Source organism: Notothenia rossii, assembly GCF_949606895.1.
Source record: "Notothenia rossii genome assembly, chromosome: 4".
Lineage (NCBI taxonomy): Eukaryota > Metazoa > Chordata > Actinopteri > Perciformes > Nototheniidae > Notothenia > Notothenia rossii.
In genome coordinates, this window is record NC_136902.1 from 16,700,883 (window position 1) to 16,726,296 (window position 25,414).

At 39.9% G+C, this 25,414-nt stretch overlaps 1 protein-coding gene across 2 annotated transcripts in view; it reads right to left on the bottom strand.

Moving 5' to 3' along the window:
* Window positions 1-25,414, bottom strand: part of LOC307034668 (metabotropic glutamate receptor 7-like) — a 65,553-nt gene that overhangs the window by 11,051 nt on the left and 29,088 nt on the right. For both annotated transcript variants that reach the window (XM_079673502.1, XM_079673501.1), the window contains exons 3-8: window positions 19,978-20,113; window positions 19,229-19,383; window positions 16,729-16,866; window positions 14,693-14,893; window positions 6,743-6,882; window positions 711-1,646 (exon numbers count right to left, since the gene is read on the bottom strand). In XM_079673502.1, coding sequence (XP_079529628.1) covers window positions 711-1,646; window positions 6,743-6,882; window positions 14,693-14,893; window positions 16,729-16,866; window positions 19,229-19,383; window positions 19,978-20,113 — 1,706 coding nt within the window. The remainder of the gene's footprint in view (window positions 1-710; window positions 1,647-6,742; window positions 6,883-14,692; window positions 14,894-16,728; window positions 16,867-19,228; window positions 19,384-19,977; window positions 20,114-25,414) is intronic.

Genomic DNA, 25,414 nt, shown 5'->3' on the forward strand with positions numbered 1-25,414 from the left:
TGCCAAGCAGCAGGCGCAGCTCACAAGTCCTGCCGATGCATCTGTAGTCTGCCGTGTGCTTGCCAGATAAGCAATGACTAGCGTCTCGGGTCAAAATGTCATATTCTCAATCAACTCCAGTAGCAGCGAATGTCAAATGCTTTGTTGAGTAGAGCGCAACTGTCAAGAGAGGGAATGTGGTGAATCAAACTTGCATTTATCCCCCCCTTTCTCCATGCATTCCTCTTCTCCCTCCACGTCCACAGCCAGCTTGTCTCTATCTCCAGAATAATGCATAATAGTGAGGCCAAGGGAGGGGACGCGTGAAGTTGATGGCATCTGGAGCCGCCGGAACCCCCATCCGTATCAACCCTTTGGAATTTAGGATTCTTGTGCTTAACATCTACCTTCTCTCCGCCTTTCTATGCATATTTTTGTCTGGGGTGGTCCTAGCGTGGGTTTCCATGCACTTCGGAGGCGTGTGAATGTGAAATCAAAAGAAAATGAACTCATAACTTATACATTCACTAAATATGTGTGTGTTTGTGCTCCCTTTATAAACTGCTTGAATGTTCATGTTTGTACAAATACATGTGCGCATGTGTTTGAACAAGATAAAAACAGGGCGAAAGAATGAAAGAGACATTTGTAAGAGGAGGGAGAGAAACAGACAAAGAAAAGGGTGGCGACAAAGAGAGGGAGAGGAGGCTAAAGAAAAATAAATGACTCACCTTCTCCGCCGACTGGGCTGTGCCAAAGAAAATCGGGATGAATGCCAGCCAGACTATGCATGTGGTGTACATAGTGAGCCCAATGGGCTTTGCTTCATTGAAGTCTTCTGGTACATCCCTTGTCTTGATGGCATAGATGGTGCAGGTAACCATCAACAGGATGCTGTAGCCCAAGGAGCAGATTATCTGGAGGTCTGTGATGTCACACTTCAGCACGCCGCGGGCCAGCTTGGGGTTGATGGTTTTCTGCTCATCGTAGTCGATAATGGTGTTAGGAGGGTCCACAGCGAACCACATCAAAACGCCTAGCAGCTGCACGCAGATCAGAGTGGAGGTTATGGCAATCTGTGAGGTGGGACTGATGAAGCGAGGGGCCGTGACCGTCTGCTTGCCCTGCTCGAAGATACGATAGATGCGGTTGGTCTTGGTGAGCAGCGCTGCGTAGCTGATGCACATGCCCAGGCCCAGGAAGATCCTCCTGAAGGCACACACGGCTACATCAGGCTTGGCGATCATGAGGAAGGTGATGATGTAACACAGAAAGATGCCTGTTAGCAGCACGTAGCTCAGCTCCCGGCCCGATGCCCGCACGATGGGCGTATCATTGTAGCGAACAAATGTCGCCATGACAAAGATGGTGGCAATGATCCCCAGCATGGCCAGGAAGACGGGGATGATTGCCCAGGGAGAGTGCCACTCCAGCTTGACAATTGGAATGGGCTGGCAGGCGGTTCGGTTGGGATTGGGCCTCATGTTGTAGACACAGAGTCTGCAGGAAGTCTCATCATACTGGTACTGGTAGCCATCACATAGCTCACAGTGCCAGCAGCATGGCATGCCCTTTACCCTCTTCTTCCTCTCTCCAGTTTTGCAGGGCAGGCTGCACACAGAGATTGGCACCTCCTGCTCCCCATCTGGCCACTGAAGCTCCTCCAGCTGGTAGAGAGATGACACACAGAGCAAGAAGTTAGGGTTAGTGATGGAGCAGTAAGCCAGAAGTACCACTGAATATAAAAATGTATGGGGATAGTGTTGTGTTTTGTGCATGCCCAAACATACACTCCTAATTCCTTTATTGTTCTTCTCATGAGGTAACGTTCTTTGCAAAAACCAAGTACAATGCAGCGGAAGAAAAAAATTACCTAATACAGCAAAGCATCTTTATTGCCAATTTCAGAGGGATTGTCTTTTCTTATACTTGAATTTAATTGAAATCACCATGGCAACAGAGCTTACCTTTGTTCAGTGAAATAAAGAAATGTGAAATGCAAAAGACATTGTGTTGTAATACAGAAGCCAGTGAGGTATGAAATATGTGATGATAAAGAAGGAACATGGGACTCTAGGATTGCAAATGCCTCTTTTAGACGTTGCAGAGCTATTTCTATTTATGATCTTGTCATCAATATGAAAAGTGCAGTATACAGGCAGAGAAGAGTTATCTGAAAGTCCAATTCAAAAAGGCCCTGAGGTGTTTCATGGTTTAGGATCAAACTATAATCTCAATGTGCAAGTTGCCTTAAAAAACCGTGAAGAAATTGAATTTTTTAGGGTTCTTACATATTTTGTTAGTGTGCGAAAAAAGCTTTCATAAAACTCTGAGCTGATCTTTTGATTTATTTTGAAAGTGCACTGAACCATAACTTTAAAAGCAGCAGAAGATTAATGATTCTCCAATGTGGCAGTTCCACAGCAACACACGGTATGAGCCAAGTAATCAAAATAAATCATTTGGAGTCCAAAGAAACATAGAGAACTACATATTCCAGTAGTATGATGGTTAAACAGATTTGTATTGCCCTCTAAAACTGATTTAGTATGACAGATTTAAAGGGTGCTTTGAGACAATGAGTTTGAAACAGCCTACATTAAAATCGTTGAGTGGCATGGCATAAAACTATATTGAAAATGAATAGCAATTCATTTCCAGTATAATTTCTATTGTTTGCATTGTGCCTTGATGTGAATTGAATTCATGAAAAGGAACCCTGTGGAGATTCAGAGCTATAATAGCTCTTTGAAGCATGATCTAACGGAAAGTCATAGTATGCTGTAAAAATTCATAGTACTATAGTATGTCATAAAGTTAATACAATTCATGGGTAAGTATGCCTTAAAAAGTCAGAGTATAGTGTGCCATTAAAAGTTATTGCCTATAATTTAATAAAAGTTAAAAGAGGAACACTATAGTGTGTCCTGTACATTAACAAAGGTTCATAGTATAGTATTTAATACAGTATAAAGTCATAAAAACGTCATAATGAATTATGCCGTAACCAGTCAGGGTATAGTATATCATAAAAAGTCATACTGTATTATACTATGAAAAAAAAAGTCATGAAAAGTCATGTTGTAGTGTGTCGTAAAATGTCATAGTTACTGTAAGTATGCTGTAAAAATTCATAATTTAGTAAGTCATAATAAGTAAGGAAAAATTATAATTTAAAAAAGTCATAAAAAGTCGTAATATATGCTGATATAATGGTCATATAAAATCATAAAACGTCATAGTGAAGTCTGTCGTAAAAAGTTATAGTATTCCATTAAAAATAATATTAAATATCATTAAAAATCATAAAAGCTCAAAGTATAATATGTCGTAAAAAAGCTCATAGTATAATAAGCCGTAGAAAGTCGTAGTTTAGTATATCATTAAAAGGTTCAAAGAATATAAAAGTATAGTATGATGCTACATTTATAGTAAAGTACACATTTTTTACATTTAGAATGTTTGGTTGCAAAAAATCGTATTATCTGACTACAGTAAGACTGCAGGCTAACCCAACACAATTCTCCATTTTCTTTTAATGGTAAGATGCAGGAAATATTATCTGACTATAATATCATGACAAAGTATATGTCAATACATGTTTAAAAAAGCTAAAGTATAGTATTTTGAAAAATGTCATTAAAAGTCATAAAATATGATGTCTGAAATATTCATAGTTTAGTATTTAATTAAATATGTCCAAGTATAAACAAAGCAATAGAAAGGTATTTTGAAAAAGTCATACTACTGTATAGTTTGTCAGAATTTTATGAAAAAAGTCATAGTATGTTTAAAAAGATAATATTATAGTATGTTGAAGATGTCATTACAAATCACTGTACAGAAGGTCAAAAATGTCATTACAAAAATCATGTATGTCCAACATTTTAATAATAAAGTTATAGTGAAGTATGTCAGGCTGCCTCGGGTAAATATACGCAGATCGAGAAGCAGTCAAACTTGACAACCACCCTGGTCCCTGGTAGACCCCCCCCCCCCCCCCCCCCACACACACACACACACACACACACGCACACACGCACACACGCACACGCACACGCACACACACACACACACACACACACACACACACACACAGCAAAACACACTGTAACTCATCTGCAGTGCAATATATACTGTATATACTGTGGTAAACTTCTACTACTGGCTGCTTATTCTTTTTGCACTGCTAAATACTTGTCAAAACAATGTTGTAGCATAACAGTGTGCAATATATACTTCAATGTTTTGTACTTCATTCAGTTATTTCATATTTGTATATTCAGAATATTACTACTGACCTTTTCAGACTTGGAATTTATAATTATAATGTAATTTGATGCAACAGTGTAACAAACAAATGTCCCCTCTTTAAGAAAAATAAAGGAATTAAAAATGTCGAAAAAAGTCACACAACGGGTTTTTTATGCCGAAAGAAAGTCATATTAGTCATATATAGTATAGTATGTTGAATATATCAGAAAAAAACGTCCCGTATACCGAAAAATATCAGAATAAAAACATTATAGTATGTCGTGAAAAAGTAATAGGTTCGTCATAGTATAGTATGTCGAACAATATAAAAGTCATAGTACTTTATGTTGAAAAATACCAATATTTCTTTATAATGTATAATAATTTTATGTCAACCTTCTCTCTATTCCTCATTTCTAGTCTACACTGTCAAATCAAGGCAACAAATAATATAATAAAATTTATAGAAATGTCTTTTCGCACACACACACACACACACACACACACCCCCACACACACACACACACACACACACACACACACACACACACACACACACACACGCAGACACACACAGTGTTTTTATTGTGTACCTGTTTGACAAATGTGTTGTTTCTGTAGTGTCTCTGTAGATTATCATCTGCCATTTATCTGGGGGCATGAAGGTGCCATTTGTTATTTGGACAATGAATGGTGCACACTGGAAAACCTCCGGATTACACACAGCATGGTAACAGTAATGAGACCAACAGCTCTGTTGCTATGGAGACTGGATGCAAGAATGTTGACACTTTGGACTCATTTTCATTTGGGGTTTCACTTCAGCTGTTAATTATACAGTTAATTTGAGTTTTTGTGAACAGGAACAGCCTTACATTGAATTATCAAGGATCAAAACGTGTAAAAGAATATCCTTTGAATTATCCTTATGTGTTACTAAACAAGGTGATAGCTATTGGAATATAATGCACTTTAAGAGCATTTTGTTAGTAATCACGCTAAAACAGAATGCAGCACAAATCTCCAGCAACAGACGTTGTTCCACCTTTGCCATCCAATCCATTTGGTGAGTTTAATTATTGTGAACCAGAGCCATTATGCAAATGTTACCTCATCTGTATATAAATGTCATGTTTTTTTGGGGTGTAATCTGAGTTACGTAGAAATGTTCATCTTAGGTTTCATCCTTTCAAACAGTCTGGACATTTTCAACCATGTTTGCCTTGAAATAAAAATAAAACTCATCAGTTGCTTTATTGTCCACATGAATCACCCAAGCCCATTCTTGTGTTGTGACAGTGAGATCTATCATTGTAGCTGCAAACCAACACCTTTCACCTATAAAAAGCAGCACAGCGGCTGTGTTCCAGCTCTACACCTAGCCTGATATTAGGCACTATTTTTTGTGTAGGTAGTTATTCAAAGCTAGCATGAAATGAAAAATACCCAATCCATGTCGGTATCTCATGGGCTCAACTATATGCAAAAAAAAGACATCATTTGTATTGATATGATTTATCTTGCTCTATAGATGTACCTTAAATTCCATATGATTATAGATTTAGAGTTTAATCATGTATAGTAGGACCAGGCGTGGGGAAACTACCGAGCACAGGAGTAACATAGGAGGTGTTTATTTAGGTGTCAGTTCCCAACAACAGCTCTCTGCTGCCAAAAACTGAATATATATGGTTTGACAGTTTGGGTTAACAACATGTTTTTCTCCTCCACCCACTGAAATCACCGTCAGTTCTCTAAACCTATGCAGAGGGAAAAGAGAGATCTGAACAATGCAGTGCTGTCTGTTGGTAACTGTCTCTATTATTTTTTTTACTTTCTTACTTTGTAATGTATAACTCTAAAATCAAGCCCTCAATAATGTTAAGTCATGCCCTGATATCCTTTCACAAGAGGAAAAATATCAAACTCCTTTTAACAGCAAATCAAATGTGACACACTAGCATTTCCCTCACAAACTGATTTAAAAGAAAGATTGTCAGTTCAATTGCATGTTTTTTTGTATCTCTACACAAGCTTCTGGTGACACATTTGATACTGAATGAAGAAATAAAATGCTTCATTTAATTAAGTCTAGACTAAAAGTAACTTCCTGTAAAACTTTGGAATACGATTAACATTTGCCTTAAATTAGTAGGCAGCACATCAACTAAAGTGTGGGTGAACATGTTTCTCTTTTCATTGTTGGAGGAATATATTACTTGATTTATCTTCTGGGTGGAGAGTAACACTCCCTCTTTCTTGCTAAATTGCACAAACACAATCATTTTGTACCCGAAAAACACCAATTAGACTGAAAGAGAAACATGTCTGCACCTGAGCCCTCTCCGTATTTGAAATAATGTGCACCACCTTGTCATTTCAATTTTCAGAAACCACACAATATATTCAGGCTTGTAAATCTGTCGCATCACTGAGCTTAGACATCCTGTTTAGATAGTATTCAAATGGCATTTTGTCAGTGTGTTGTGTATCCAGTGAGTCGTCATACCCTGAGCTGGAGGTTCTCCACCCACTGTCCTACTATCTTATACTCTGGGGTGGAGGAGTTGGTCATCTGGAACTGGTACAGGTCATAGCGTCCTGAAGCATCGCCGTTTTTGTTAAACACAACAGAGGTACCGGCACTGCCTGTACAGAGCGAGAGAGAGAAAGGATAGAAAAGTGTTAGCTGTTGTGACACAGAGAGAAACACATACACTTTGAACCCTTGTGTTTTTCTGTGTGGTGTTGTACGTGGGCCACACCTGGGAGCACAGAGTGTTTGATCTGTTACTCCCAGTTAAAAGCTCAACACACAGTGACCGATATCCTCAACCTTTTATGATAATCACGTACAGGGAAGCATGCTCCCTACTGACCAATACAGCCCTTCCTCACCTGCTTGCTATGCAGCATCACGGCCGCCACAATGGCCTCTGGAGGAATATATTTTCATATCCCTAACACTTGGATATATCAACTCTCAGCTGTGCTTTCATATCGGAAATTCGAATTAACGCATACCTCCTCAGGTAGGAAGAAATGCATTTCAATCACACAGTGGACAACAACAGGAGATGCAGGGAGGATAAACAGGTCACCCGAAGCATCATACGGTCCCCATATGCTCGCAGTGTGCAGCAGCCTGTCTCAAGCAGAGCCCTGAAGATTTCTCTAATTAGCTCAGAGATCTGCAGACACCTGAAACATTACGCATGAGGAAAATGCATTTTTTCAATTTGAGGGAGCTCTCGAGTCTGTCAGTTGTGTCTACCTGTGCATATCACTCAATTATGACTGCAGATCATGTGCAGAGTAGTGTGTTAATTCCAGGTTAATTCAGATGTCAATCAACTCGAGATCTCTCTTATAGCAGTAAATGTTGAATGGCATTAATGTTTTCCCATTAATGCCATTCAACATTTACTGCTATAAGAGACTGTAGTACTTTATTTTTATACATGAGGTATGCATTGTTAATGAAGTCAGTTGAACCATCCCAGAATGTTTAGAGACAATGAGGTCTCTGCAGGTCTCCCTTGAAAAAGAGATCATTGATCTCAATGGGATTTTACCTGGATAAATAAAGGTTTTGAATTGAATTGAATGAACAAGTGGTGCGTTTCACAAGTCTATTCACCTTGACACTGCATATAGTAGCTTGTAAGCACAAATGGAGATACCATTTTTTAAATGGGACAGGGGGGAGTCTGATGCCACTTGGCATGGGAATTAAGTACTTTAATAGCTTTGGCTATAAAAAGTAAAGAGAGAGGACCAGCAGCATATGTCCAAAACACTTTGGGAACATGTTGTCTTTTGTATCTGGAACAGTGCTCGTGGCTCTTGGATGCAAGGCCACTGCACCTTTTCCTTAGTTTCCAGCCAGGAGGGAATTTTGTCTGCCTCCAGTGTTTCTTCCAAGGACATTTGTCATTGAGCATTCAACAAAAGTTTCTGGCCAAAAAGACTCTTGTTAAACAAGAAAGGCAGAGGTAACACTAGCAGGAGAAAAAACAATGTCAGACAACAGAATATGAGCCCAGTGTATTAAAACACTGTGGACATGCACCCAAAGGCTCCTTTTTGACCTTGTGACGCCGCTGGGCATTGAGAATGTCAGTTTATAAGACTTGAAGTGTCCTTTGCAATGTTGATGCAGAGCCACAAATCCTTTACTATCTGCTGTTGCGCTTTGTGACAGGACAATATATATATTAACGATTACATTAATATGTGCAGTGAGAACCGCAGAGCGCTTCACCAGGACGGAGCTGCCATCCATGGAGGACCTCTACACCCGGCGGCTCAGGAAAAAAGCTCTCAGGATTATAAAAGACAACCATCACCCCAGCCACAAACTGTTCTGTCTGCAGCATCAGGAGTAAAACCACCAGACTCAGGGACAGTTTCATCCTACAGGCCGTAAGACTATTCTTCACCTGAGCTTGCACTATTTTTATTTGTATTGTTGTTTTTTATATTTATTTTGTTATATCTTGAAGAACCTGCGATCTGAGTTTTTTTTTAAACATTACATAACTACACCGTAGCTGTGTATATGTTATGACAATAAACCTTTGAATCTTGAATGCAGATATGCCAATACTGGAGTAATTTGCCGGTGCAGTCTTTTTGTTTCAAAGTAGAACACTAATCATAGCTATTCATGTGTCTGCACAGAAAATGAATCAGAATTAATTTTGAGTGAGTAGGTGGTGAACACTCTCTTAGTGTAAAAACCCAACAAAGAACTCGGTGGGTGACAGTCACCCTCCTGTCACTTCTGCTTCCACAAAAACAGAGAGTAGACTGGTTGACACAGTGAATAAAGATGTTGACAAGGTATTGACTCCTGTGAGCAGGAGCCCTGGCAGGGGAGCGATCCTTACTTTACGCTTCAGCAAAAACATGCATCAAAACAAACAAACACACAAAGTCATTCAGTAAAGTGACATGAGTGATTGGGCACTTGGCGCTCTTCAGCTTTAGAGCAAATAATTAAGCCGTGTCTCTGCATGTGGAGATACAAATGCATTAGAAATTCCTTTTTTGTTTTCTATTGCCTGATATTTTCAAGGGAGCAAAATGGTCTGTATTGGCTCCTTAGTGAGAACGCTGTCTAAGATGAAAGATTTATGCATTTGCATGTGGCTCTGAACTAAAACATGACAAAAAAGTTCACCACCGCTGTGCCGAGCAGAGTGGGTGGACCGGGGATCCACTGCTGTGTTTCTCTCGCATCATTATTCTCTCCTTTTCTTCTGCCTCTCAATCTTCAGCTCTGTGACTCCAGCACAGTGGGGAGATCAACAAAGGAGGCTTACACTCCTTCGCTCTCAAACATACATTAGCAGAGGCACGTACACAGAATAATGTGCGTGGTTCCAGTCTTTGAATGCAATAAGGGGCAGTGAGATGTGCCTGACGGAGCCTCAACCGAACAACCTCTGCCTGCCAGGGAAAAGGTTTGAGAATATAAAAGCCAGACAGGAAGGAGAACAGGAGGTGAAGTAGGTATTCTTGGCTCGGGTGAAATGAACCGGCTTATTTGTCAGCGCCACAGGAGGGTAAATGTTTTTTAGAAAATGAAAATACCCCCAAGAAGTCAACACAACCTCAGAGGGTTATTTAGATTTAGGACTGCAGATGCTCAGTCCCATGCATGAATTTACCTAGTTAAAGTCTGCTGAAAAAGTTAGCCGTGCAAAGGCAATTTCATATATTTGGTACTTTAGTTCCACCTAAAAATGTCTCCTCACCTGCTGGAACTCTGCCCTGCTGCCATAGCGACAGAGTTAAAGTAGAGAGAGGCTCTTTAGGCTTTATCTCACTGACAGAGGTTTGGTTTCACGTTTGTTTACAAGGAGTTGTAAGGCAAGGCAAGGCAAGGCAATTTTATTTATATAGCACTTTTCAGCACGTGGCGATTCAAAGTGCTTTACAGATTAAAAGACATTTAAGAACAAATACAGCATAAATACATTATTAAAAAGGCATTTAAAGACTTGTAAAGACTTAACCGTGTAAACATGATCAACATGCTGCTTACACTGATAAAACAAATGTGCATAGGATCAATGGATTAATTTATATTCAGGATGAGATGCTATTGTTTTAATCCCTTAAAATAAAGATTATGGAGACATTTCATACTTTTTTTACGATCCCCAATACCAAATAAAAACAAAAAGGTCACATCAGTGTGCACCAGGTGACATGCTCCCTCATTGTGATAAATATGGTCTAGTAATCTGCAGCTAGAAAGACTCCTGTTTGAGTAAAGTTTGCTACCATCTATTATGCCCAAAAAATACTAAGCCTTTAAAAAATGCAATTATACATTTAAGACATATTTATAAGATTAACGTCTTCAGTAGGAATGAATGTGACAGCCTATGCTATAGGGAGGCAGAATAGGCAAGTCAATCTAAAATATAGATATATTTCAACGCTGTATCCAAATAGACTAGTAGAAATGTCAGAAGTTGGATCCTGCCCTCTGCTTCACTCAGCATAAAATGAGGAATGTTTTACATGAAGCATAATGGATCAGGCTTTAGCAGCATTACCTTGTGAAACCCTGTGTTGCATCATGATAATATATGATCCTTGAATCTGGTTCTCAGCTGTAAAAATAGGTCTGTGTTGTTAGTTGAAATTATTTTCAGCCAAGGTTACTTATAGGAACAAAGATCTTCCTGTGCCAGAGCCAGAGGAATTAATACAAATCAAGAAATAACAACTCAAAATGTATGTTTCGACTGAAACTGATCTCAACGGGATGGATTTGTCACTCGCTTACAGATTAATTAGGAAGACACAAAACAACACAACCTCCCAAACTGAAAGCAGCTACCATGACAGAATAATGACGCAAAATTAAATGGCAATTTAGTCGTATAATAAGGCTAGAAATCTGTTCAAACTCCTCAAGTTCTACCTCTGTTAATGACTGATGACACTATTATAGCGGGATTTAATCGGTTTTGCTACCGAGAGTTTGTTCTTTTTTGAACACGTGACACACTGAATGAAAGAAATATTTTAAGTTTTTAAGTTACAGTATGTTTTAACAAAAGGTATTTGAAAGAAATATGAATCCAGAATGTCCATGTATTGTATGTTCATTCATTTAAGAAACAACAAATATGTTGTTTATTAGAATTAAGTTTATATTTTGTGCATAATTTTATGTTGAAAATATACACTGAAATAAGACATAATAAAGAATAGGGTTGCAAAATTCTGGGAATTTTCAAAGATGGAAACTGTCCACGGGAATTTATGGGAATAAACTGGGAATTTTCAAAATTGAAGGTTGGCTCTTCATAGGGAACTTAAATATAGTTGGGGAAAGTATATTTTAGCATAATCTTGACTAAAACAAACAGATGCCATTCAAGTACACTTGAATATCCATGCCATAGCACACTGCTTACTGCATGGCTATTGAGACCACACAAAGTTTCGCAACAGACTCACAAATGTGAGAGTGGAAAAACTGGTTGGCATTCGGGCAAACCTAAGGCTCTGTGAGCCTGACACAGAGCCATCCTCAACAAGGCTGGACAGTGACACTAAAGAGGAAGTCTCAGAGTGTGATGTTGATGAGGCAGGAAGGGCCCGTTGACTGAAAGGGTTTAGCAAAAATGCAGAGGATCGCTTGAAGGAAGATGAGCATGTTTAATGGGACTTTTTGGAGGGAGAAGGGCTCTTTCCATTTAACATTTGAATGGGACTTTGTGGGGATTTTTGGATGGGAGGTGCATTTTTGTTCATTTTTTAACGAGTGGGGTTGGGGGGGATGAGTCATATTTAACTCAACATTCCTGTTTTCGTTCTTCAATGAAACAAATAATTGTTCAATTAAATAATTAAAACTTGTTCTGTTCTACTTAAAAAGAACAGAAAAAAAAAAATCTGTTGAAATGTCATGTTCTTTGTTTAATTTTGCATCGAATATTTCCAAAATTCCCCAGCTTAACTTCCCATGGAAACTTTCCAGAAATTTACCGCAAATGTTCCGCCCCTTTGCAACACTAATGAAGAATCAGGATCTAATCTTTAGCTAGTATGTCTATCCCACTGAGTTTTTCCTATATATCTAATAAAAACCCACATGGAAACATTCAACACTTAAGGACACAAAAAAAGATGGGCCCTCCTTTCAAAGTAGGCCAGTTTTGTTAGAAGATAACGCTGATTCTGTACTTTAAACAGCTGAATCTTATCCAGAACATTTTTTGAAGACACAATGTACTTCAGAAGAGCCTATAATGATCAGTGGCTGACATACATGCCAGTACATTTGTAACGACAAAAGGTTTCTCTTGTTTTAAACTCATCTCTCATCTGGCTCTCTTCCTCCACTCACTCCTGCATTTCAGAGCAGTTGTCATTAATATCTATTTGCCATTAATTGTTAAATATCTTCCCCATCTCTGAATAATGCAGAAGTTCAAGTACTGGCAGACCCATAATATGTCATATTGGCTCATAATATAACACAGTTCAAGAATATAATAATGGGTTTGAGCTATCATTTAAATGCTGTTTCAATTTAAATTGAAGCCGACACACAAGCAAGTGCATATGGCAAGTATAGAGAATGGGGGGGTATTTACTTTTTTCTACTTTTTTATTTACTTGTTTTAGTCTGAAACTAGCTTTATGTCCACACTTATGATTTTCTCTAAATTGTATTTTCAATTGACACTGGGGAATGATGTGGACACGGCAGCTTCGAGCAAATACTTGGAGGATAATCTAGTAGTTAAAGGAATAGATAGCACGTTTTAAGAAATACATCTATTTACTTTCTTGCCAAAAGTTAGATAAGAACATTCATGTAAACTTTCCTCTCAGGGCCAGTGTGTGGCGAAATACCTATCAATCCAATACCAATCCCTCAAAAAATCAAAACAATGATAGAGCACACCATGTTTTTTTTCAGTTTGAAGGGTTCTTGTTTTGCTTTGGATGTTGTATTTTGCTTTGATTTGACCTTTTGTCAGGAGTACACCTCCTCCCGCTCACTCTGCCCACCCTCATCTGGTCTGCTAACCATCCCTACTTCACGCCTCGTCACCATGGGTGCTCGGGCTTTCAGCCGCTCTGCTCCCTGACAGTAGAACTCCCTCCCGCCACACATCCGACAGTCTGAGACCATCACAACATCCAAATCCACCTCAAAGTCACCTGTTCAGATATCCTGCTCACTGAAGGGCTCACCAGTCTCTACGTGTCCCTGAAATGTTATTGTTCTTGTCCCCCTCATTTGGGTATTTGGTTGTTTGTATGGTGAACACTGAGGCGGATAGCTACACATGTTTTGTTAAAATATATTTTATATTATGATTTACAGAATTTGTATTGATATACTTTAGATTTGAGAAAATATTGTCCAAATATTCAATCAACTCTGAGCAAGAAGAACATTTTACAGAAAAATGTCCAATCATTTTAAAACCACGTCTTTAAAGGTCCCATGTCATGCTTTTCCGGTTATTACCCGTCCCCTTGTGTGTTATGAAGGTTTTTATATATGTAAACAGTCTGCAGAGTCACAAACCCTCAAAGTACACCCTGTAGGGAGTAAAACTCTAACACAGAAAAGACCTGTCCAAAACGCCTCATTGGAGATTTTTCATTTTCTTCCTGGGTACTCTGACGTGGGGATACCCAGAGGCCACACCCTCTGCCAGCCTTTCACGAAACAAAGCTTCCCAAACCTTTCAGCGATTCATGCCGGATATGTACAGTGTAGGGCACTGAAGAACGATGCTGTTCCTACTTTGTTTGGACCAGCGGGAGATTCGGGTACACAACCTGTAAGTACTCATTGTTGTTTGTGTATTTATGATGTTTAAAACAAACAAGGTATCTACCACGACTGTTAAATGGGTAAACGTTTTTCGGGCTGCTAAGTTGGGATCACGGAGAAATGCTCTCCGCAGACCCATGCTCACAGCGTTATAAACCTTTTTCTTACTCAATATCAAGCCACACTTATTGTTTTTACTTCGGCTGTGAGTGTTTGTGTGTGCTCAGGATGAATTTCGCGTGTTCTCGCTGTATCAACGAGAGGCTCGTTCGCTCCTCTCAGCAGATTGCAGCAACGAGCCTCTCAACGTCCCGACCAATCAGAGCACAGCGGGCTCACAGGGAGGGGGTGCAGGAGCTCCAACAAGCCATTTAGGACAGAGAGTGAATACACATACTTTACAGAGATGCTGTATGAGAAACCAATGTGAGTTTGGAAAATTGCACAGTATGAATCTATTCTAGTAGACCTCAACAATGGAATTATGATCAGTAGAAATGGCCATGACATGGGACATTTAACTATTCTTGTTTTTTTCATGAAATTGTCCAAAACTAAAAACAAGTTTTAACCTTTATTTTCCCCTTCACACATTTTGGCAGTATTTTCTGATCTTTACAATGCGATACTCACCGTTGAAGCTGGTGTTTCGTATGTACTTCAGCAGAACCTTTCCCTCGGCAGTGTCCATTTGCGGACAAATGCCAGGATGATCAGGACACAAGTCTCTATGCATGTTGTGCAGAGCGTGGGCCATGGCGTACACCGCGTCAATCACAAACTGCACCTTGCCTTCCTGCTCGTACTTAGAATCTGCACCGATGCGCTCCTTGCCTGAGGGGAGAAAAGGAAAGAGGAGGACTTGTAGCAAAATACACCATGAGCCATTAGACATTACATCCTCCCCGCACGGCCTATCATCTCCAGCTTCATTTTTATTCCTCCATTTACCATTTTCTGCCAGTGACTTCAATTGTGATTTTGTAGAAATGAATCCTAAAGGGACAATGTGGCACAGCAAATAAGAAGACACATTTAATTCCCACATGGAAGATATCAAGCCGGGCTGCGAGACAAAGTGTTTGTCAGAAATACAGCCGGCACATATTGAATTACTGAGGTGTATTATAAAGTAATAAGCTGCTAAGATTGGACCTCACTAGTCCCATCTGCAAGGTGATGAAGATCCCCATGAACTTTTGTAACATACTCTTGTTCAGGGGCTTCCTGCTTTTTTATATCCTCCTTCTGGAGCACTGCCCTTTCACTACTGGCTGCTGTAAAGGTGTTGCCTCATGCTGCTGATGCTCTGCATGAATACATAATTTACAACCTCTGCTGGATTTCTGTTTTTGTTACGAAACGGAATTAGCCTTTTATTTCTCTAGTAGATGAAAGCTGTATTTCAAGGACTGAATGGAAATTATAAAAACAAAAATACTGCCATTATGTTCAGTAATAATCATTATAATCATCATGAACATCATCATAACTTCGATATTCAAGCTCCCAGATAACAAAAAAATGCACCACTGAGGAAATAAATCCGAATACTGTAATACTCTCCTCACTGATAGCTTCTCACAGCTCACATTGAGAGCTCAGCAGGGGGATAGATGTTGATAACAACACACATATAAGGAAGTGGGAGACTTCCATAAAGGGTCACTAGCATTCTGTGCTGACATTTCAAGTAATTCTTTTCAGATCTACACATACATTTCAGCCCACACATAACCTTTTAGCTTTCAGAGCTCTGTGCTAAATGGACAGGCTTTGAATGCAAACGCCTCCCGTTTTTATTTAACATCCATAAATATCAGCTCAGCTTGAGGTGTAAAAAAAGAATATAGAAACAGTTGTAAAGCAAGAAAAGACAAAAGACATTTACAGGCATTTTAAAGCGGGTTTGTGGGGCTCAGTGAGTGGACGAGCATCTCCTGTCTTTGACGCATGATAAAAGACACCAAACAGGAGATTATAAAGGAAACACAATCCCCCAGCAAACAGTAATTTGTGTCAAACTGCCATTACCGTCATCACATATGCAAGCAAGATTAATACAGCATCCCACATCACAGGCATCATCCCCTTTGATAATGAATGCAGCGCAATGCCTGTCACAGCGTTGACAGGCAGGGTTTAGGTAATAGGAGAATGCATCACTGTTAACAACACTATCATTAATGTTTCCATAAAGATGGTAATAAAGCATAATGGGGGCATGTGCCGTTTTCACTCAGCTTTTGTCATTTTGCCTGTAATTTGCAAGCTAAAGAAAGTGTGCCTCGGCTCTGTGCGGTTAGCACACACGGCACGACTCTGCTGAGCTGTCAAGGTGACTGGGTTAAGGAGGAAGAGGGTGGGAATATGGGATTTAAGAGTTACAGGACATTAGCTACAGGAGCAGCCGGTGTGTGTAGTATGACTAAGACAGGTAATACATTATTATTCTAATAATAAACTCTGCCTGTCCTGCACCCGCTGGGTAAAAACACCTGGTGTAAGACTTTCTTGTGGGAATTAAAACCCAAACAGTGGATCTGCAGTTAGTGATGCGAATAAAAGGTCAAGTTCACATCAACCTGACAAGCGAGGGTGAAAATATGCATCGTCTATTAGTGTAATACAGACTTGTCTTACATTGTTCGTGCCAAAAACTCATGTACCTGTGCATTTACGGCTCGTATCCTCTCTCTTCGAGGCACTGAGGAGCCTGCAGTCAAAGTTTTCCTCCCAGAATTCAGCAAACCACACGTTTCTGCGGTTGTTCTCCAGAGTGAGCCCAGTAAAGTATTCATCAAACCCTGGGAGCGGAGGAGAGAGGAGAATGGCTCAGTTCCGGACCAATTATCAACCAATTCAAACCTGGGGGAAATGAAGCGAGACTTGCTGCAGTGGGTGCCCTGGAGGTGGGGGTGCCGGCCGCTAGATGTTGGAAGCACACCGGCAAGCACTACTTCATAAAAAATTGACCACGGAGTTTCCTCTTCCTCTCAAGCCCCCATGGAACTTTAATAACTTCTTTCATCTAGGAAATTACATTAATTAAAAAACAGGATGCATAATAAATAACGCAGAGATTGTAAATGGTGCTGCAGCCTGTTGCCCCGGGCTGCGAGGTCCTGCAGGTGCTGAACAGGTTTTTTATTCCCTTCATTTGATACACTACAATGGAAAAGGATTGAAGGCATGATGCATTCGCTTAAGACTAATTTAAAAAGGAATTAGACGCCTGTATCCAGAGCATTTGCTTCAGGAAGGGTAACTTGCTGCAACAAAGGAAATACAAAGCTTGTATGGTGAATTTGTTCTTGTTTGTGCAACTTTACCACCCAATGTGGGTCAGGGAAGTAAGCTGGAACATAACTTCATTTGTGATGCAGTATTTTTTTTAAAACCTGTTTCACAATTCTCTTGAGAATAATCTGTAATTTCACATTTTTACGTCTCTCTGTCTGTGTTATCCAGTCATATCAGATGAGTCGTGGGTAGAGGTGATAATGGCTAATCAGAGCTGAATGACTTTCTTTTCAAAAGACCATCAATGATGCATGGTGGATTAATAATATCCTCACTGCCTACAGAGCGTACATTTGTCCTGAGTAGACCTCACTTAATTACAGGAAGCTTCATAAAACTCAAGACTTTCAAATTTCCTCGATTGTATTAAGGAGCAGTTATTGGGACTGGGAAACTGGATGGAACATAAAATAAATGGCACATGCTGCGAATACTCCATTTCTGCTCAATCTGTTCAGTGTGTAGTATAAGTTCTTCCTTTTTCTTGTTGGTGAACTACAGTTTAAAATCTACTCTTAATTTGAAAAGTTATTAATAATAGTATTTCTTTTGGGGATATAAAAAAGAAACCCTATCAGTTCTTATTATTAAAATCTGAATTAAAGCTTTTCTCCAATCCAATTATTCAACAATGATACCGTAGAGACCAGAGATACTAATTCCTCCGCAGCAGGCTGAGATTTAAGATTATTATTATTATTGCACAATTTTGTAAAACCACACGAATGAATGTACCTGGGATGACACAGCAAAGGCTGAAATAGTTAAATGTAAGAGTTTTGTGATCAAAGTACCCAATTTGCCCATACTGACTTTAGTCTGGTCATGTACTACCCACGGCCAAAGGCAAGAACAAGGTCACACTTGTTCTCTGAGGATTGTTGGAAAGTCAATGTGAAAAGTAGAAGATTGCCAACTAAAGTGGAAATAGATGAGGCAGAGGGCAAAGTGGGTGCACCATTTGTATTTATGTTGTGAAAGGGGTCACTCCAGGTGATGAACCCAGAGAGAACGATCACCTGACTCTGCATTTCCTCTCAGGTAGGGGCCCCTAAGCTCTAAATCGTTGTTAATGCTAAAAGCAGCTGTTTGCCTACAAATTCACCATATCAACAGTTTAGGGAGACCGGATGAATGTGTCTGAAGTTTGTTTTGCTGCCTCCCTCGAAAAAGATCCCCCAAAACAGCTGTGATCGATATTATTTATTAACAACAGATTGCACGTCTACTTCACCCAAATAGAGCCAAAAGGAGATTTAATAGTAAAAACATGACTCCAAATAAATGCTTAAGGGACCCTTGAACTGCTGAAAATGTAAAAAGGCAATGTGAGTATGGGGATCACAACTTGTTTTACATAGGTGACCCAAACGAACGATGATTGCCTGATATTTTTCATAGAATTTTATAATAATATCTTTGAAATGTTTTCTTTTTTTTGAGTAATTATTCACACACAACCTACAGACACCAAAAAGACTACACAATTGAGAAATACACTGTACATTTTGAGCAATAATCTGGTTTTCAGCATAAATATGTTATTAACAATATACCATTGTGTACATTTGATATTGTATATTTTATACATTTTGAAATATTTATGGTTTTTATAACTGTAGTACAATGAGCACATTTGAGCTCTTAAGTTGATGTAAATACATATATTTTGTTGTATTTATTTTATTTTCATTTTGTTTATATATATGATATTATTTGATGTCATTCTAAAATGAAGCGAACGTAACAAAACCAAATTTCCCTCCTGGATTAATAAATTATTCTGATTCTGATTATAGTAATACCAACAATATCTAAATGAAAATATAAAAACAACACGTGGTGAAGTATGACGTGTGAGCGTACCTTCGATGGAGGAGCGTTTGGGCAGGATCGTGACGGCTCCCACTGCTACATCCTCGAGCTGGAGGATTGGGTTGCCTTTGGACCCCCAGCTGTCAGATCCAATCCACAGGAAATGGCCCACCTGATTTGCTCTCTTGGTGGCATTGAGAACTCCCCTGCAAGGACATCCATATGAGAATTAGGAGAGAGCACAGGGGGTATGTGCAACCTAATATATATTACACAAAAGCACAGCTGGTTTAAGGACTTGGAAATTACACCTCTGGTTTGTACACTTCTTCAATTTGTCTCGTTAAAGCTGAGAGAAAAAGGAGAGGATGTATTGTTATGGTTTTCTATTGTTTATATATGTCATGTGTGTTTACGATAACAGGGAGTTATAATAATTAACCACCATGTCTTCCACTCCTCTTTTCTTTTCCATTTCATGAGCATTCATTCTAAATGTACAAGTAATAAATATTTGATTCTTTGCTTCTTTACATAAATATATCCCAAGGGGAAATGTAAGAGAAACAGTATCTCTCTGTTGCTTTGTTGTGATCTGTATTTCAACTTCTCCCGCAAGGCATGATAGTGTTTGTGTTGTTGGAGGTATGTTTGTGTAGCAGTGATCCTGTATGCATTGCAAATCGGTGCCTGGAGCCTGTCTTCAGGAGCTGCTACTCAAAGATTAAAGACCTCAACGTGGCAACCCATCAACGCGCCTAAACAACACGAGAGCAGCCAGAATGTGCAGTGCTCCTCACCGTATGTCTTCTTCACTGGCGAAGATGATGACTGCCCGCGAGTGCGGCGTTTCCAGCAGTTGTTGGATGGCTTTGTCAAAATCCTCCAGCTTGGGGTTGTGGGGAATTTTCAACGACTGGGCCATGCAGATTCCACCTTTTTTACGAGGGAGGAGTAAGAAATGATAAGGCCTCTGGGATGATCCACCCATTATCACTCTAACACACAGATGTACAGTGGGTACACTATTACAAAAAAGCCTGGGGTCACAATAGCTGCTGTTTTCCGATGGAAATCTCAAGAATATTGAAATGGTATACATGTCAACACAATAGTGAGATTTGATGATGCAATCATGGTTGCAATAGAGCCTAAATGATGGTCTTACAGTGTATACATTTACATTTTGGCAATGATATGAAAATCACAGGGGCATGCAGTATAACACTCAAACTGCAGCTTTCGACTGAGCAGTGCAGTCATTCCACAGAGAGAGGGAGTTATAAACATATCAGCTATAACAAATTCAATAATCCACGCCAACAGGGACATATCGCTACACGTTTCATAATATGGATTTTAGAAAATCCAACAGCTTGCCATTGACTTTTCATTAAAAGTCATTATCAAACATAACTTGTTGGACCAATCAGATAGCACAGCTGGCAATAACAAACAAAGAGGATATTAATACTGACCATAAATCATTCTCAGACAGGTCGCTGCTGATGAGTTTTTACAGGATGAAGGGTACTGATTGCTTCCATGCTTCTATTAAGCTCAATATTTTGTGTAGAAACAAAATTATATCTTAAAAAAAAAAAGTTGAGCTTTCCTCCATTATGGTAATTACAGGTGGAGAGGACAAACTGACCTTTGAGGCCCTTTGGATAAACAGATAATAAGATCACCTGTGCTGTGCAAAGGAACTACTTTAGGCCTGATTTGAGGGAGCAGTCTCTGTCCTTAGTCAACAGCAAAGCTCTACACAAACCAATTAAAATGTATACCACTCAAGCATTTTAATAGCCTCGCCAATAACCTTTCAGTTTGAGTTTCCCTGAGTAGACATGGAAGAATCTTCTAATTGCCAGTCTCCTCAGGCTCATTACTTGAGTATAAACAGCTTTTAGCTGGCAGATCACACATCTCCAGGCTCAGTTTACTGTGGCATTTCTAAAGGAAGAAGATGGAAAAATGACAAATGCTGAGTCTCCTCTTAACTGTCCATTTTTAAGTATCAGCCGACAGAATTAGGAATATTTTCAACGCGAGAAAAAAAATGCGCCAAAAGACCGCTGGGATGGCTGCTGTTATCCTCCCTAAGTGGACTCAACACAAAAATGGAGATCCTGCAAATGGCCTAGCTGTTGCTTAAGGGTTTGTGGGATCCTGTTAAAGTGTAACGTGTTTGGTGTCAATTGTGCAGAGCAGACAGCGTTGTAGGTCTCCAAGGGACAGCACTAAAGCTCTCTCTCAGCACAGGGATTTCAGTTCAGCCAGAAATCCTACAATGACACTGCACTTCTAGGTTTATAGTTCAGGAACTCCTAGCACTGTAAAACATGATATTCTGGCATATAAGCAGCACCTTTCAGTTATAGGGGGATGGTATGTCTGCCGGTAGTTAACACATTAGCGTTAAATCCAGAGTAGAAAAAAAGAAAAAGCCTATGTTTTTCACTGGTAACTTAAAGGTAGGGTAGGTAAGAATGGAGAAACCACCTCGAGTGCGCTAGAATTTGAAAATACACTTCCTTCAGACTTCCTTACAGAGCCCCTCCTCCAACACACACAAATGCGCACATGACCAATGAGGGCACGAGATAAGTTTGTGCACAGATGGAAGGCTGACAGGCAGGTAGGCCATCCAGCTATTTTAGCCGGGCCGGCTAAAATGATTGGTCGTGCTTTTTACAGCGCTACGGCTTCCACAGATGAAATGTTTTTATGTATTTATTGTCAAAGCATTTAATATATTCATTGCTCTCGGGATGTTAAGAGCATTCCATGGAATATAACAAAAAGTGTTTCTGAAGTGAATTACCTACCCTACCTTTAAGTCTCATGAAAATGCATTAACTCCATTAAGACGTAAAACCTTGGGGGCTTGTGTGAAGAGTTATAATGGTATAACAGTCTTGAACAGAGACATATTAAAGGTCACAACAGTCAATAATACAGACCACAGAAGCCACTGATAAAGATAAGAAGCATTTGGAGCAGATCCCATCTTCAGAGAGAGACGGAGCAAAGAGCTGAACACTGAGCGGGATTAAGGATGCCCTTAAGACTGCGGCTAGGCAGTTAAGCAGCGGTGGCTAAATTATTGAAAGCCTGCAGAATACCTCATCTGTCAGTCAGTCGGATGGCCAGTTAGTCAGGGAGTCAGACATGATGGTTATGAAAGTATCGTATCTATACTTCTAAAGTGGCTGGCTGTGGGTCGTCACGCCCTCACCTGTCACTGAAAGACAACTCGACTCAAACCGTGGGTTTCAAGAAGAGTTGCATGTCTGTCTTGGCCGAAGGTGTGTGATGTGAGACAGCTAAATGTCAGGCATGGGGAGAAGAGAGGGTTTAACTCCAACTCGTTGAAGTGTTATCAAAGAAATAGCATTGTATCAAAATAACGTAGAGTGCATTCTGGCTTCCACTAACATGGCAGTAAGCGTCATCAGAAATACATGGCAGATGGTCACATGGATAACACCGAGGGGTGAATTCATTGAAGGATTGTACACCATTTCTTGCCGCTAAGTGCAAGTGCAAATTGGATAAAAATGAAAAGTATGCACCCCATTCTGCTATGCCATGCAAAATGCGCTTCCTGGGCTATTTGCACACATTTAAATGTGGTAATATGCATATATTTGGCGTAAAATTGGCTCCAATTAATGCAAATGAGCCCCATTGCAAAAACACTCCAGCTCTTCTAGCCACACGCAATAACAATTCGCTTATTCAGATAATTTGAAGTATCTGAAACCCATTTAAAAAGGATGGACGGTACTACTCAAGCCATGTCATTAAAAATAAATTAATACATTTCCCGGTACTGTACAAGGCATGTTTTTGAAAATGAGGAAAAACAAAAAGAAAGATAAGGTTTATATAAACGAAAAATTATTTCTTCCCTCTCCGTCCTTTCCCAAATCCTGGGCTTACATTTTTCGCTTTCCTCACTCTCAATTGCCTTCAAGAGGATTTAAGGGAAGCGGCACATGGCAAGCCTCTCCTGACAAGACCGCTGACTGAGACTGACTCTCAGCTTTTACAACCAATCCGCTGTCCTCAAACGCTTTTTATAGTTTCACCACCATCAGATGCACAAACATTGAAATTGCACTTAGCCTTACAACTTTATGGGTGTGTTTGTGCTGTAACAACTTCATTAGTGCCATATGATTTGTGATTCAGGGTAGAGAGTGGTTGCCAGAGACGCACTACTCTTGATATCAGCGTCCACAAACCCTTCTTTGGTGCATTCACCCCTCAAAATGCTGCATGCTCACATCAGAAGGGAGTTTGTGACACTGCCATTCGTAGCAGAGCTTTACTCCTTTACCTAAAGTATCATCCTCCAACATTGGCCTAATTCAAAAACTAAATTCACCATAAACTCTACCCTCTGCTCCACATTTGATTAATATATCAAAGACGACATAATAATCACGATGGCTAAATTCATCAAGCCCTTGGAAGTTCTCCGCTTATCTGTCTGAGTGGCATAGGTCATGCACTGCATTAACTACTTCAATTATTCAACCTCAACGCCCTCGTTTCTGAAAAATGCACTCCACGGCCAGGAATCCAGTTTTGCCATTTTGCTTGGTAAAATACAAATCCTTTTAAATTAAAGGCTCTTGATGGATTCGACCCCCAGCCCGCCTACTGAACACCCTCCAAACCCAAACCCTCCAGGGGATCCATTATGCTGCAATTATATTTATCCCCTCGGCAGTCCGAAGGCATACCCGCTTTCTCCAGGTTCCCCCCTCAACACGTGGGAGCACATCAAAATGAGCTGACATGTGGCTGACATTCACATTCTACATCTGTGTGCCCTTCTACTGCCGGTCGGGGACTTGCCAATGTCGGAGGGTCATGCAGAAGTATGGTGCTTTTTTTAAACGGTCTTTAAAGATGTGTCAGGCTTCCTCCCCAGTCCTCTTCTACTGCTAAACATCAGTGCCTTACTTATCTGGCAGAGCCCCCCGACAGTCATCTAAGAATGCATGGTGTTGGCAATGTGCTGCAATCTATTCCACAGTGATACTTTGTGGGAGGTTTTCCTCAAATGCAAGTCTTTTTATCAAATGGGAAAACTGAACTCCATTGGTCTGGCTTTGGTCCAGACAGACAGAGGAAAATACAAACACGATTAATCTCTGCCAGATTCACCTGGAGCCAGGATGAAGGTGCACAATGGGAACAGTGCCTAAACAGGGGGAGAGAAAGTGGAATGAAAAAAAAACAAGAATAGAAAAAAACAGAAGAGATCAATACAGGCTGACCATCACTCCAGACTCAGCTTGGGGTAATGGGTAGCCATATTGCATTAGTCCACTAGATGGTTCTGCTTGAAGTGGTGAAGCGAGGATCCTACTAATGCATCTGACGTTTCACTGCAACCAAACAGGGCAGCCACACAAAAAAACACATCTAGAGGCCTTACTGAGCAGCTGCAGGGATGCTGCAAAACACCTACAGCAACCTAAAGTGTTTGTTGTTGTTTCACAGTTTCTGTTAAATACAACCACTCACACCCTATGTTCTTTCAGATATTCTCTTTCTATATTCCCCAGGACGTCTACTTCTTCAATCCATTGCAGTCTGTTCTGGTGCAGAACCGATGCCTTTGAATGGATTCTCCGGATGTAATGTTATGCTATTACATAATTAATGTGTTTATTAAAGATAAGATGCCTTGGGTACTGGAAGCTTTTTACTTTGGAGAAAATAATTCCAATTTTGTATATGAACACAAAATATTGCAAAGTAACTGCCGCTCAGTAGCAATAGGATGAGTCAACAACAACAATGGCTTATAATTTCATACTCCTTGTGAAGCTGTTCAAGAGTCATAATAATATCAGTGTGTTTACTCCTCTTTGCATAGTAAAAAAAAGAGAAACATCAGTGAGAAATGCATCTAAGGAAACTAGCTAGAAGAAACTGCTTATCCACAGGATTTAAGATAAAGGGGCATTTCCAAAATAAGCCTTAAATCAGAGGCTTCCCTATTTGTTCCTATACCGTTGCCTTCTCGCTCTCTGCATCGATGCAAATTACACTTCCACAAACAGCTTCCTAACATTTTAATGAGCAATCACACTGGACGCGAATGCACACAGATAAAATATTCATGCACGCTGGACTTCTGATCAGTGCCTGTGGGATATCATTAGCTTTCCTCATTTAAGAGGTTTCCGTACATTAGAAGAGACAGAGATC